The 15,264-nt window shown below is 36.7% G+C and overlaps 1 protein-coding gene across 3 annotated transcripts in view; it reads right to left on the reverse strand.

Moving 5' to 3' along the window:
* Positions 1-15,264, reverse strand: part of LOC125351875 (interleukin 1 receptor accessory protein) — a 134,752-nt gene that overhangs the window by 42,668 nt on the left and 76,820 nt on the right. For all 3 annotated transcript variants that reach the window (XM_048346946.1, XM_048346945.1, XM_048346947.1), the window contains exons 3-4: positions 12,345-12,630; positions 9,567-9,753 (exon numbers count right to left, since the gene is read on the reverse strand). In XM_048346946.1, coding sequence (XP_048202903.1) covers positions 9,567-9,753; positions 12,345-12,630 — 473 coding nt within the window. The remainder of the gene's footprint in view (positions 1-9,566; positions 9,754-12,344; positions 12,631-15,264) is intronic.

Genomic DNA, 15,264 nt, shown 5'->3' on the forward strand with positions numbered 1-15,264 from the left:
AGACAAGATTCTCATGGACTTTTCTGCCCAGACCATCTTGCAATTGCAGTCCCCAGATCTCAGCCTCCTGAGTAGCTTCCATTACAGATATGAGCCACTAGCACTTGGCTCACAGAATGGATTTTTAAAGCTATAAAACTCATCCTGGAAGAACCAAGTTTACAATGGTTTCTAAATCATTTGTTTGGAATCCAGAAGAAAGTGGATTATGAACAACTCAAAGGATAATAAACATGTTTGTGTTGGACATGTAAACATATTGGACAGGAAAACAATAGTAAACATGTTTCTGACAATCAGAAACGGGTTAACAGTAAGCAGATTTCCACAATAAAGCAAATACTTGTCAGTCTAGATGTCACATATTTCTAGTGGACCCATAAGTTCCTCATTCTGTATTGAAAAGTGAGAAGTTAAAAGAAGAGCAATTTTTCAACTACGCAATGGTTTCTGTTACAACCAACCACAACGTTGTAAGAAGAGTACAAGAAATGACAGTGAGATCCTTGAGGAAATGAAGCATGTGAGGAGGTGAAGGTTGTGGGCAGGGACTGTCCAGTCGTGGTGAATTATGGACAAGTGTTTCCATTTGATAAGCCTACTTCACACAGGATCCATGTGAAAGCACAAAAATAAGAAAGACCTGGTTGCTAAACTATAGCTATTCAATCTAGAGGATGATTATCACAAATGAAGTGAGGGGGTTACTGTGGCAACAGAGTGCAAACAGCAAATGTTTAGAAAAATTGAATGCAGGAGGAAGATTTGGGCTAGATCTTAGAAGACATATATAGCTTTTGGGACATTTACAGCTATTGGGACCAAGGGGAAAAACAAGAAACAGTTCCATGCATAGACAAGATCTTATCTAAACTCTCTTGGTATTATTCCCTTATTATTTAAATTGCTTGATTATAATGTTCTGTTTCATGTGTTGTTCTTCCTTTTTTACATCAAAAAACCTCAGTTCAATGGTAGCAGATGGACTTTATATCTATATTCCTGGCAACTTCACCAATTTTTGGCATGTGGAGATCAATGCATTTGTGTTGCATGATCAGAAATATGAAAGAGGCTAGGCATGTGGCTTAGCGGTAGAGTGCTTGCCTAGTATGCATGAAGCTCTGGGTTTGTTTCCACAGCACCACATACATAAACAGAAAAAGCCAGTGCTGTGGCTTGAGATGTAGGCTTGAGCAAAAAGAAGCCAGGGACAGTGCTCAGGCCCTGAGCTGCAAGCCCCAAGATTGGGAATATATAAAAGAAAGAAGCAAAGTCTGAATTTATAGAGTTGAGAGCTTAGATAGAAAAATCTGAGTGTATGGAATATACTGCCTGGAGTGGAGGATTTTAAGAGATGGATACAAAAGCTTCAATTAAGTTGCAATTTTGAATAGTCAGGAGCTACTGAATTTTTACATCAAAGATGATGTTTGTAGGAAATAATTTGTGCTATATGATTAAATCTCACAAGAGTCCCATAAGCCAGTAACTTCTACTGCTCAGACTAAGTACTTCAAGGTTTATAAATATTCACAAAATCCCCTCTATGGCTCAGGCACTGTTAGGATCTGGACACATATTAACTAGTGAAAAAAAATACCCACAGAAATGGCACTTATTCTCATGCAATTTTTTTAGCCTCATGTAATTCATTCAATTATTTACTTAATTCCTAAGGGCAATATGGAGTAACAGAATTTGGTGTTGTATTTAGTATTCAAAGGAAAGAAAAAGAAAATATAAGAGAGAGAGGAAGAGAGGGATGGAGAAAGGGAGAGGGAGAGAGAGAGAAAGAGAGAGAGAGAGAGAGAGAGAGAGAGAGAGAGAGAGAGAGAGAGAGAAGAAGGTCTTGAACCCAGGGCTTGATGCTCCTGCCCAGCTTTCCTTTGAAGCCTGGCCCTCCACCACTTAAACCAGTAGTCCTTTTTTGTTCATTAATTGGAGTCCATTGCTTTTCTTCAGGGGCTGGCATACCTCCAGGTCTCAGCCTCCCGAGCTGCTATGATTACAGGCCTGAGCCACCATCTCCTTCACATAATATACGTCTTTATTGAGGTAAAATCCATTTTCAATAAAGCATATAGTTCACTGAGGAGTTCTGGTAATCATTACCCCTTTGAGCCAACTCCACAATGAATAATTGAATGTGCCTTGCAGAGATGGTCACTGTTGGCACTTCTATCTCTACCTGGCCTAGAACTTCATATAAATGGAATCACACATCAAAAATCTCACAACATAATATTTATATTCCTCCTTGTTCATCAATAACTCACTCCTTATTGCTTCACAACTTTTACTGGATGGATATGCACTCCTCCATTCACATGTTGAACTGAGATTGTGTCTAGATTTTTTTCCACTTAATAAAAAGCTGTTATGAATGAAGTTGCCTTGAAAAAATATTTTTAAAAGTATAGACCAAGAGACAAAGGATAAAAAGACAAATGGCTTTAAAAGCAATACTTACAAAACCATTTGGTGTAAACTAACTGTAGAACTCATGGAGGGGAGAGGGAAAGGGGGTGGGCAAAGGTGCGAGGCGGGGCATGGAATGAGGAAGGAGGTATCAAGTTGAACAAGAAATGTACTCACTGCCTTACAAATGAAACTGTAACCCCTCTGTAATTCAATTTGACAATAAAGGGGGGGAGAAAATATAGACCAGTTTATTTATGCTCAATTAGCCTAAAGGCTTCACAAATATTAATTTGATATTGGCTTTAAGTTTAAATGACAATGTATCTCGTCTCCCCCCAAAAAACATATGTACAATATTGTATGCATGAATGCATGAATGCATGTATGCATGTACATGTAGAATTATGCATGTATATTTCTGGAGGAAAATATGGTAACTAACTTTATGCCAAATTAAAAAAAATCATTCTTAGGAGTATAGGAAAAGGCAGAGAATTTTATATAAAAAAACTTAATTGTTCAAACAAATCAAAGCAAGCATTTAAACACACACACACACACACACACACACACACACACACACACACACACAGTCTATTACACAGGCCTTGGACTATGCTTCCAACAATAGATGCTATGCTATGCCAAGAAGAAAGTCTGGTCTGGCTCTTCTACAGAAATGTTCTTTCCTAACTGGCACTTTGTCAGGAAAAAAAAAAAGAAAATTTTCCTGTTCTCTGAGAGAGATTCACAAATAAGGTCTGATAATTCTGAGTAACTTTACATTAAACATTAAAGTTAAATTACCAATGTTAATGCTCACAAAAGGTACAAGGCCAAATAGATATCTGCAAACAGATAACCAGAATGACATAACTCTGTCAAACAGTAGTGGACAGTATTCTGCTATATTCAGTGAGTGCCATAAATGTAATCAGCAAGCCACTCAATAAAGCAGTCCCTCTGGTCCTCAGGGGAAAGGGAAAAACCTTTATCTCCACCAGTGTTTCTATAAAATGAAATTGGAGCTATTCAACTAATACAGTGAAGACAATTAATTCAGTTGTAGTAAAGTTGGAAAGGTTTGCCATATTTTTCTAAAAATTAGGCCTCTAGATATAATAATAATAATAATAACTGCAGCAGTAACAAGAACACATATGTCTATATTTACTTCTATATATGTGGAAGTGTCTATGCGAATACATGGGCAGTCTCCAATTTATATTTGTATTCCAGAAGGTTTTGATAGATGGGTTTTTTGAAATTCAGTAAATTGCTAAGAAACCATAGTTTGCTTTCCAGGACTGTTTCAAAAGCCAGCTTATTCAATAAACATTTACTGAACAACAATTTACTTCACAGAATTGTTGATTTAGATAACTGTAAGTTCTGAGTCCTGAGCTAAGGAAACATTGAGACACAGAACACAAGATGAGAAAGGAAGAGAAGCAGGGAAGAAAAACCTCAATTCTTATTTTCTGTCCAGTTCTGAAATAGAAACATCTGGTTTTCTGTTCCTTCCAATGTCCCTTTGTCCAAGGTCCTCTCAATTTTTCCCTCTCCTTCTATTCACATTTTCCCCTAGATCCCACCACCCTGGAAACAAACTAACACTGTTCAAAGATCAACATGCCCCTCAAAGTACTTTAAGCCCTAAAAGTACAAACTGGATTGTGCTCTCCACATCAGTCCTGGAAGAGTACCAGCTTTGTAACCACACAGAACTGACCTAAAATCCCACCCTTTTTCACTTGCAGGGGGATTGTTTTGAGTATATTATAGAAGAATGTGTGTGTGTGTGTGTGTGTGTGTGTGTGTGTGTGTGTGTGTAGAATTTCAGCTCTTAGGCCTGTGGCCTTTGGACAATTGCTCAGTTGCCCTGTACCTAGGGCTCATGTGTTAAAGATGTGGGTACCAGCTGATGAAAGTTTTAGAGGTTATGCACTCAGGAAGGCCCTTAACTACCTCTGTGGCTAAACCCTTCAGTGAATTTGTAGTGGGAAAAACTATTCAAGGGAGAAGTAGGCTTCTTGGGAGAATGGATTAGGGGTAGCATTCTTGTCTGAATCTGCTTCCTGGCTACTATGAGGAGAACAGCTCTCCCCACATGTTGTTTCTGCTTCATCACAAGTCTCAAACCAAAGGAGGCCATGGACCATGGACTCCGAATTGTACACCAAAATTCATCCTCCCATCTTTATGTTGTATGCCTCAGGATTTCGTCAAAGCAGGGAAAAAGTAAACATCTTTCTGAAGTAGGAAGTGAAGAAAATGAAAGAACCTACTTCATAAAGGCACCAAGAGAACAAAAGGGAAGTAAAACTTTATGGTTATATACTTTAGTAGCTACCACTATTTCTTTTTGCAGAACCTGTTCCTAATCTATTAAGAAGAGTGACATACACCTGGCAGGGTTGTGAGGAGTGTTGTATCTGTTAGCATATAAATAACTAGACTGCTGCTTTGTCTTCCTACTATATAAGATATATTAGGACCATTAGTACTGTATCCACTTCTTTCTTTTAATTCGGCCGCTTTCCACTTGCAAGAAAAGGAAATCAAACAAACTAAAACTGATAATAACTTTTATTTGTGTGTTCTGTTACTGGGGCCTCAGACTTGTCTCTCAGCTTTTTCCCTCAAGGCTGGTGTTCTATTATTTAAGCTACACCTCCACTTCTGGCTTTTTGCTCCTCAATTAGAGATAAGAGTGTTATGGAGTATCCTGCCTGGGCTGACTTCAAAGACCACCACATATCTGTTCCAATAGTAATTTTACAGCAGTGATGATTTTTCTCAGACTCTTCCCTGTATTTTATACTTCCATTCACCTCATGAACAGACTCTCTAGAGTGTGACCTTGGATAGCTTGTCTTCTCGCTCCAGTCTCCTTAACAGCTCCAACTATCACATAAATACAACTAATTTTGTCTCTACAGCTTTGAATTTTCTCCTACATTTCAAACCCATATGATACACATCCACTACCTGCTAGTTACCGCCACCTGCAACCCAGGTGTCCCACAGATATCTCTAACTTAATATCACATTCACTAAATGCCTTGTTTGCTCCTCAGCTTCTCCTCCATCACTTCATGGCTTGGTTAATAGTACTGCCACTCATTCAGATGGGAGGAAGAAAAGACAGGGGAAATCATTGAAAATGACACACGTGACCCTCACACAATAGTCTCATAGATCACATGATATGATATCTCTCTCACTAAGCCCAGCAGCAATTCCTCTCTGTCATGAAGCTCCACTTTTGGATAAAAATATGATTTCTCCTTGTAAATCTGTCTATGCTAAATTATATAATCATTTTGAGATTTTTGCAGGTGAGGCATAGATTTTGTTCCTTGTAATGTCCCCTTACCCATAGCATATTAACTGAACACAGTTGAACTTCAGGTAGTATGTTTTGTACATCCATGAATGACTGACTACAAAAACTACAGTGAAAAATGTCACTAAAGTCAGCATAGATAAATAGTGATGGGAGTATCTAAGGGAAAAATTGATGACTGGCTGGAGGAAATAAGGAACAATTCATAAAGGTTGAAGAATTTGATCCATTCCAAAGGAAGAATGAACACTGTCAGTAGAGGAAGTGCATGAATAAAATGGAAATTAGAAAATGGCTGTAAATAGGCATATGGTTGAATAGTTAAATTTAGTGTTTTGTGACCTTGATTTTAGGACAAATAAACACACTTTTTAACTGGAGGATATATTAAACTTGTACCTGTAGACAGTTAAAATTATCTTAATTATATTTTAGTGTTTTCCTGTGAAAAATTTAAATAATGAGCATATAGAAAATAGGCTTCTGTACGCTCACAAGTATCAATTCAGTCCATATCATACTTCTATCTTCAATCATTGGATCCTGAGACTATTCTGAGGAAAATCACTGATACCAGGAAATCTCCTTATTTTTCTTTTTCTTCTCTTGGACATGAAACTTGAACTTAGGGCCTTGGTGCAATCCTTGAGCAGTTTTGCTCAAGGCTATTGCTAAACCACTTTGAGCCACAGCTCCATTTCTGGTTTTTGAGAGGTTAATTGAAGATAAGAGTCTCACAGGGACTTTTCTGCCTGGGCTGGCTTCAAACCCCATCCTCAAATCTCACCTCCTGAGTAACTAGGATTACAAGCATGAGCCAGTGGCACCCTGTACCATAACATTTCTTTAGCAAATATTTCTGTGTGTATCTATAAATTATAACACAGCCTCTGCAACTCTCACCATAGTGCCATTATCAAGTTTATAAGTAACAATTGATGGGTACCCATCACCCTTACACATGTTGACTTCCATAAGGTTCTCTCATAATGTTATTGTTTATTTGAATAAAAGACATTTCAGATAAAGCTCATATACCACAATTGCTTATGTGTACATATACACTGAACTCATACTCTTTCTTACTCTTAGTCACTTTGTTATAAAAATGAAACATCTCTACAAAAGCAGTCAACACGTTTGTTTGAGTTAATGAATTATGTCAAAGCAAACATGATTGTTAGTACCATCAAGGTCTACAGAGAGGACTTGTGGATCATTTTTGGAAGCTTTCCACATATTCTGTGTCAATCACACCTCCTTCCTCAATCACACCCCAAGAAGTAATTGTCTACACCTCAGAGTAAAATCACTTTATTTCTATTTAGGAGGGTGTCATGTGTGTGAACAGCCTTAGATGAGCCCTTTTTTCCACTTTCAAAAAATGTCTTTGCCTCTTTTAACTTGTACATTTTCACTCCATGCCTTTGCTTCACTTACTGGCAGAAGAGCCCGGAACATCTGGTCTGTATAGTTCTGCAGTCTGGATTTGCTGACTGCAACCACTGGTGTGGTTCAATATAATCTTATGTTCTCTCATATCTGGCAGATAGAAGCACTATAAAAAGGCTTCATCAGACTCCATTTTAATTCATTTGGAAAGGTGATAGATAACACTGTGTTCTTTCATCAGAAGATACATATCTGGTGGTTTATCATTTGTGATTTTAGCAGTAAATGCATAATACTTAGATATATTAGTCAATGGTAGATTTCGAAGTAACATTCAAGATCTATCATTCTTCCTTCATTTATTAATAGGAATAATTTTATAAAAATATATTTCTTGGCACTATTTCAATAGCATGATTCTTCTAGGAAAAACAATACTTAGTTCTCTTTACTAATTTTACAGATAGTAATTGATTTCCTGACAGCACTCAAAAAATTACTATGTAAGTACTTATAAAATGCAATTATAACTTATGAATTTAAACTTACTTCATTTGATTGAAATCACTACAAATAATATACTTATTGTGTTCAAACTGTTCATCTTTGGTCAATAGAAGATTTTAAATTTATTCTTGAGATGCTTCTCTAACAATTCAAATATAAAGAAATTTAAAAATTTTAACTTTTTGTGAAATTGTGTTCCCTTTGAATTCTGCCAACTTTTGATTCATGTATTTTGAAGCACTATTAGATGGCACATATACTTTTAGTACTTGTATAACTTCCTGATGAAATAACCTTTTTATTATAAAATATTCCCTTTAGCTCTGATAATATTTATTCTCATAAACCCTCTTTTGATATTTGTATGACTACACTTTTCTTCTTATTGTATATGTTATCTTTATTCTTAATTTTTTCTTCACTTCCTATTTGTTTCAACTCATCAGGTACTGTGTATTTGCATTTGTCTCTCCACTACTTTTCCTTTTGCTTCATTCCTGAAATAATTTATTCTCTGCATTTTACATTTTTAATGAGTTAAATCATTTCTAGACTTTTCAAATTCCCCTCATTTGTGGAATTATTTCTCACATTGATGGTATTTAATGCTTTTTAGCTTACATCCTTCAGGAATTTATTTTCTGCAAAGATGTTGTTCTGTTTACCTTTTATTTTTTGACTCTACTTTTTTGTAATGTTGAATAGAATTTTATCTTGACTCACTAATAGCTCAGTTTTAGGTGGAACTACTTTTTTCTGGACTATAGAACATGGCAATGTTTTCTAAGTTAATAGAGATTACTCTTCAAAACCATGATGACTTAGTCTTAAAAATTACCTTATTAAGTTTGTCTCACTTCTTATATTTTTATTAGCCCCTTATCTGTCCTCCCACTATATTGCCCTGATCCAATTTAGTCTGTTTGCTTGCTTGCTTCCTTGAGGTACTGCAGATTGGATTTAGGTAATTGGAGCTGCTTGTCTAGGGTCCTTCTACTTTCTGCAGTTTCTCCACAGCATGGTTTGTCATTTTTTATTTGGAAGGCGCTACACCTGCTTCCAACCCTTCACAACTTCTTACTAACTGTCTTGGACACTCACTTTCTCAGAGAGTACATTTCCCCATTTCATCTAGTGCTTTCACACTGGCATATCATAAATACCAGTGAGTTCTTGTTGACTCATTTGGGGTCTCTTTCTTTCAACATAGTATTTCCTTCTTCTCCCTTCCATTCAAGTACAAATTCCACATAGGTTTAAGACTGTTGAAGGCTTCTGTTGCTCAATTGGAAACCATCCTTATGGAGAACTTGTCCCAAGCTGTGCTGTAAATACTACCCTTGTGTTTTTAGCTTTGGAGTCTGTGGAGACTTGAAGGCATTCAAAAGCTGTGCTGCTGCCACAAGTGTCACCTTCAACACTCTTATTTTGTTTTATTAAACACTTTCCACATCTCACAGATGTGGAAGAGACAACAGGTGGAAGTTGCCCACAAATGAGGACAATGTAGAAAACACACATAAATAATAAATTACAGTACTGACTAATGAAAGAGTTGAGATTCACTAGATGAATCAGCAGCTTCTGACTTTGCTAAGCAATGCTGAGTGGAAAGTGGAAACATTTCTCAAGACATTTTCCAGGAGTAGTTGACAGAACTACATCCATTCTGGTATTCCAGTGGGTGTAACTTAAGAAATAGTGGGCTGAGACAAAGCAACCCATATACCTCTTCCTTTTAAAATACTACAAAATCAGGAAATGATGAAAGATTGGTACAAAGTTACTAATGAAGAAAACAGAAAAACTGAGGAGATAAACAAAATTCAGTTTTAACATTTAACTCAGCAAATAAGAATAGTTTAAAAAATGAAATGTGCTGTAATGTTCTTACCTTATACCAAGTGAAGGTTGGCTTGACAGTGGGAGGAAAATATCCCTCAACATTTGGACAAGAGATCTTCTGAATACCATCTTCTAGATACAGCCTTTGCACCGGGAGTTTCATTAGGGATTTGTTACAACTGTCTTTCTGAACAACTTCCAGAGGGAATGCAACTTTGCTGCAATATGTGGTATTCCTGAACAGAGAAATATGCAATGACCAGGCAGTGTCATCAGCATTCAGTTTAACAAGGCAACTGCTTTAAAATGAACCAAAGAGATATTTCACTTTTTAAGCATTATTATTCTAATATCATCTTTAAGTAGTTATGCAAAGGAGTTACCACTTAAAGCAGCTTATGAATACAATGTATCTCAGTCAATATCACCCTTTCAACATTCTCACTCAGCCTCCCCTCTGGCCCTTCCCTCTTTTTTAAAATTTTGTTGGCTATGATTCTTATCTGCATTTGCCCTGTAAACCTAAATGACTTATTGAGGCATTCTTTATACCAACTGGCAATAAAGAATAAAGAAGAAAACAATCATCTACTACTAGTGTACTAAAATATTTTTACTTTATATATGGTATTAAATGTGTGTGGAGGGGTGGGGTGGGTGTAGTTTAAGTTTTCACTTAGCAAAATCTCAGTGATATTGCCGGTAAGGTAAGGGTAAGGGTAATATATTTAAGCACAGTTGATCAGGCTAAACACACCTTTGAAAAAGGAATGTTTCCAGAAGTTGGCACTGGTGGGTCACATGTGTAACCCTAGATACTATAAGGCTGAGATCTGAGGATTGAGATTCAAATCCAGCTAAGGCAGCCAAATTCAAGAAACTCTTGTCACCAGCAAAAAGCTAGATACAGAGATGTGATTTAAGTGGTAGAACACCAGCTGTGAGAGAAATAGCCAAGAGAGAGTAGGAGGTCATCAGTGCCAGTCCCAATACTGGCAAGAAAAATAAACATGCTTCCAGGACAATTTTTAAAGCCTTAGCTTTTTGTTTGTAAACATTTCTCCACAAGATGAAAATATAGAAAAAAAGGAAATAAATATAGCATGTTATTGAAAATGTCCATCCAGTATCCTCTCAGTCAGTAAAATATTGGACTCAGTAGAAAAATAAGAGAAGAGGATTAAGAAGAAAATGGTGGTATGCTATTTAAAACCGAGAGAAATGCCTCATCTAGTGTTCTTTCCAATATAAACAGTTTTTATTTGTACTAAGTTCTTTTCGGACCTATTAATGGCAACATGAATATCTTGGCTCTCTGGAGTCCACAGATTAGTCTAGATTCTATGCCAACCAACTGAGTATCTGTTGAAGGCCTCAGAAGGACCTATTGAGGACACAGGGACTACCTTTCTTTAATCTAATGGAGCAAAAAATTTATGTAAGCATAAATGTAAACTATGACTACATTAATTATAACATAAACACAAGCATTTATCAAAACATAGTCATAAGCTGGGCTCTGGTGGCTCAAGCTTTTTATCCTAGATATTCAAGAAGGTAAAATCTCAGGAGCATGGTGAAAATCCAGCTTGGACAGGAAAGTCTGAGTCTTTTAAAGATGTAATTAAGGCAAATAATGAGTTATATAACATATATGGAAGAAAGAAATTATAACACAGACCCACAGACATGGAAAACCTTGTAGAAGTGAAAAAGAAAATGGCCCTATACAAGTCAAGGAAAGAGCTCCTGAGAAGCCGATTCTTCAGATTCTGATGTTAGATTTCTGGAGGCAGAAATTTCTAGAGGCAGACTTTTGTTTAAGTCTTTTATATGTGATTTGCACAGCTCTTGGAAATCAATATACCTGTCAAATAGTAGGGGGTTATATTTTTAAAAACCCAGACAGGAATTCAGAAGACAAAATAGTCTGGAAGCTAATGAGCAACCATGAGTAAAACATAAGCAAATCTCCCCCACCCTCCATTTTTAACCCAGTGCTGCTGCCTCACATTTTAAATCTTAGCTGCTAGAAGGCTGATATCTGCGGACAGTGGTTTGAAACAAGCTTGGCCAGCAAAGTCTATGAGACATTCAGCTCTAAATTAACCACATACATACACACATGCCTGCACATACAATAAACTGGAAATGGAACTGTGGTTCAAGTGGTTGAGATAGCTAGCCTTAAGCCAGAAAGCTCAGGAATACCTTTCAGTCACTGAGTTCAAATCCTAAGAACAGAAGAAAGAAAAAAATAACTAAGTTTTTTAAATGATTTCAAAAATCCATGTTGCAGTCATGGTAGGCTGCTTTCAATTATATTCTTAGATTCCTAAGATTTTGGTGTTTGTTGCTTCTTAGGATAATTTTGGTAGAGATGTTTTGAAGCATACACTTAAATATATTGATGCCTCCCGAAGAGTTTATCTTATGCCAGCCACTTCAAGAGATTCCAAGAATAACAGAGATGAATAGACTCTACGCCTTTCCCTGTTTATTTATTAAATAAATGGATGTCTAGTTAAGACACATAGGTAGGCATGTCCCAGTGTTATAGCAAGAGCACAAATAAACTCAGGTCCAACTTGAGACAAACTTCTATGTGTTAGAATTTGAAAGGGAATCACCCATGTTGGATTCTCTCCCAGGCATATTTTCCCCCTCTACATGCTTTCCTTCAGCTCATCCCAACTAAACCACTAAGGAGAAATATCATTCTACCAAAGTGATTCTTCCCTTATTGAACTTCATGGTGCATTCATTCTCTGCATAAAAGTCTAGGAACCAAAGTAGAATAAACAATCATCATGGAGAGACAAGCTACCTCAGCATGCAGGTATAGTTGCCAGTGTCATTGAGAAGTGTGGGCCGGAACCAGAGCACATCTTTCTCCTTACTGATGCGGTTCTCAGGGAGGCGGAAGTTAATGGGTTCCTCCAAATCTCGGTCTTGCCTAGTCCAGTACCATATCAAAGTGAGGCCCGCAGAGTGGGCGGTGGTGTAGTTAAACTTCAAGAAGTGTTCAAAGAGGGGACACTTAATGCGAGCTGGCTCATCTTCAAATACTTGGATTTGCCTCATGGTGTCCAGTCCCCAGTCATCGCAGCGTTCTGAAATAAACAAGAAGAGAAAAAGAAGCATAAAGCACACAAAATTATGTTAGTATTTGTTTAAAATATCCTCCTCCAAGATTAATGATTTTTTTGCACTCTCTTCTGTAGTAAATCTTTAAAGTTCAATGTATTTATACTTACAGTCTCAATCTGAGTTAGACATATATGTGTATGGGAATATATGTATATATATGTGTATATATACAGGACATGCATCTTAATTCAGAAACACTGGCCTGGTGTGGAGATACCTTCTTGTAATCCCAGCTATTGCAGAATCAGAGATTGGGAGGACAATTGTTTTAAGTTAGCATGGGCAAAAGAATATTAGTGGCACTTCATCTCAACAGACAACAACTTCATCTCAACAGACATATGGATGAGTTTTATTATGGCCATATTATAAATGGTTTCAATTTCATAACTAGCTATTATATATTAACTGTAAATTTTAACTTATATCTTGATAATCTGGATGAGCTGATTTATGAATGAGAAACATTAGGGATTAATGGAAAAATTGATCATTTGTATGTATACACTTGGGAAATTACTATATTTGGGAATAAAATGTGATTCAACCCATTCATTTCTTTAAGCTATGCAAGGTTTATGTATTTAGTATCAAAATATTTGATTAAACATTTGATAACTCTAGAATATAATGTCTCTTCACACACACACACACACACACACACACACACACACACATACAACTCCATTGTTCTACTTCCCTATATCTTGACTGGTCTGTAGGCTAAAACGTTGAGTCTTCTACTTAAGCAGAATGCCTTTTCCTTCCCTTCATCTAGGATGCCTTTGTAACTTACATTGTTCACAGTAAGGTAATGAAAGTACTGTTTGGCAATAACCAGGATGTGAAAGATTTTGCTTTTCTCTTGGAACCCTGGTACCGATGTAAAAACAAACCCAGGAAAGCCAAGCAGGAAAAATGAAAGCACCAAAAGTAGAGCTGAGGAACCTACTGCAGCTTAACTTTCAGTTCTCTACAACTGACCTAAGATGCAAGAGCAAGCCAGCCTAGAGCAACCAAACCAAGCAAACTACAAATGAATGAGCAAAAATATGTACAATTGTAAATGATTTTAGTACCTGGGATATTGTATATGTGTATTGGAACTAGGGAAGAGAAAGGGAATACCACAATCGAAAGACAAAAAATAAAAAGACAAACCAATGCAACAGCAATACATACAAACCATATAGTGCAAACCAACTGTACAACTCATGGGGGGTAGAGGGAAATGGGCAGTGGGATGTGGGGGGAAAATGAGGGAGGAGGTAACAAGTTGGATAAGAAATGTACTCACTGCCTTACATATGAAACTGTAACTCCCCCGTACATCACTGACAATAAAGGGAAAAAAAAACACAAACATGTACAACAAATGAAATTAATTCCCTCGGTGAAGTTTGTGATGGGTAAGCCAGAGTTCACAGCAGTAGACTACAGGTAAAACAAGCAAATAATTGTTACAATACTTTTGATTTAAAAAAGCAAGGAGTTTGCCTCTTTCTGACTTGAAAAAAGATTTGACATCTAAGTAAGTAGTATATCTCTGGAAAATTAAACAGTGCTTAAAAGACTCAACAAATGACTCATCCTTGCTTTCCTAACATGTGAATTAATATCCAAAATACAGAGAGAATTAGAAAGATCTAAAGGCTGTTTATATCAAAGCACATTTGTGATGTTTGCACAATCTTTTTTAAAGTAAAGTATGTATCTAATCACATGTAGTAACTGTCTTTTCATTACTACCACAAACTTCATTCAGTTTAGAGATGATGATAATCAGTTTTACTGAAAAATATATAATTTATATAATATATAAATATATTAATATATGCAAATGATTTCATGCCTTTCTGAAGCTCTCCTAAAACGAAAATATTTTTTCAAGATGTAATCGTAAGAAACAGTAAGAACAGGAAAGATGACACTTGTGCCATCATTATGGACAAGTGGTAGCCAGTATAGCAGGCTTAGAAAGCACCAGCACTGAAATAGCAGGGAAAAGCTGGAGGACAATTAGGGCTGCAATTCAGAATGTGGGAAAGACCCAAAACTATCAGTCTCAAAACAAGGAATTCTTGGTGCTATTCAGCTTTTATTTCTGGCCTCCCCCTAGGTATAAGACTGTACTTTTCTGCACTTTTGAAATATGGAGGAGTCATGTGACTTTCTTGGTCATTATGATATATACATAACTTATGGTGGGTCTTTTACAATCTAGACTATATTTTACCACATTGCCTTTATTTCTACCTTGGCAAATATGAAAGGATAGAGGTGGATAAACTCTTAGTTCCAGTCCCCTGACACTCCAAAGCAAAGTTTTGTGCTTAAGTGATAAATGTACATTGCTTGTGGCCAATAGTCATAATGTATTCTAAGCAGGAAAATCCAATCATGTAGCTAAAATCTGAATATATGGGGACAGTAGTAAATATGAAGGGCTGGATGAGAGCTGTACCACCAGGTTAACATTCTCTGTTCCAATCTCATGTTCCTAGTATTGAACAACTTTTCCTGCTCAGCTTCAGGGAAGAGAGAAGCCAGACCTTTTCCCTCTCTGCAAGAGAATGAAAGGCTCCTCGGTGGGAAAT

Source organism: Perognathus longimembris, chromosome 5 (assembly GCF_023159225.1).
Source record: "Perognathus longimembris pacificus isolate PPM17 chromosome 5, ASM2315922v1, whole genome shotgun sequence".
NCBI classification, from domain to species: Eukaryota; Metazoa; Chordata; class Mammalia; order Rodentia; family Heteromyidae; genus Perognathus; species Perognathus longimembris.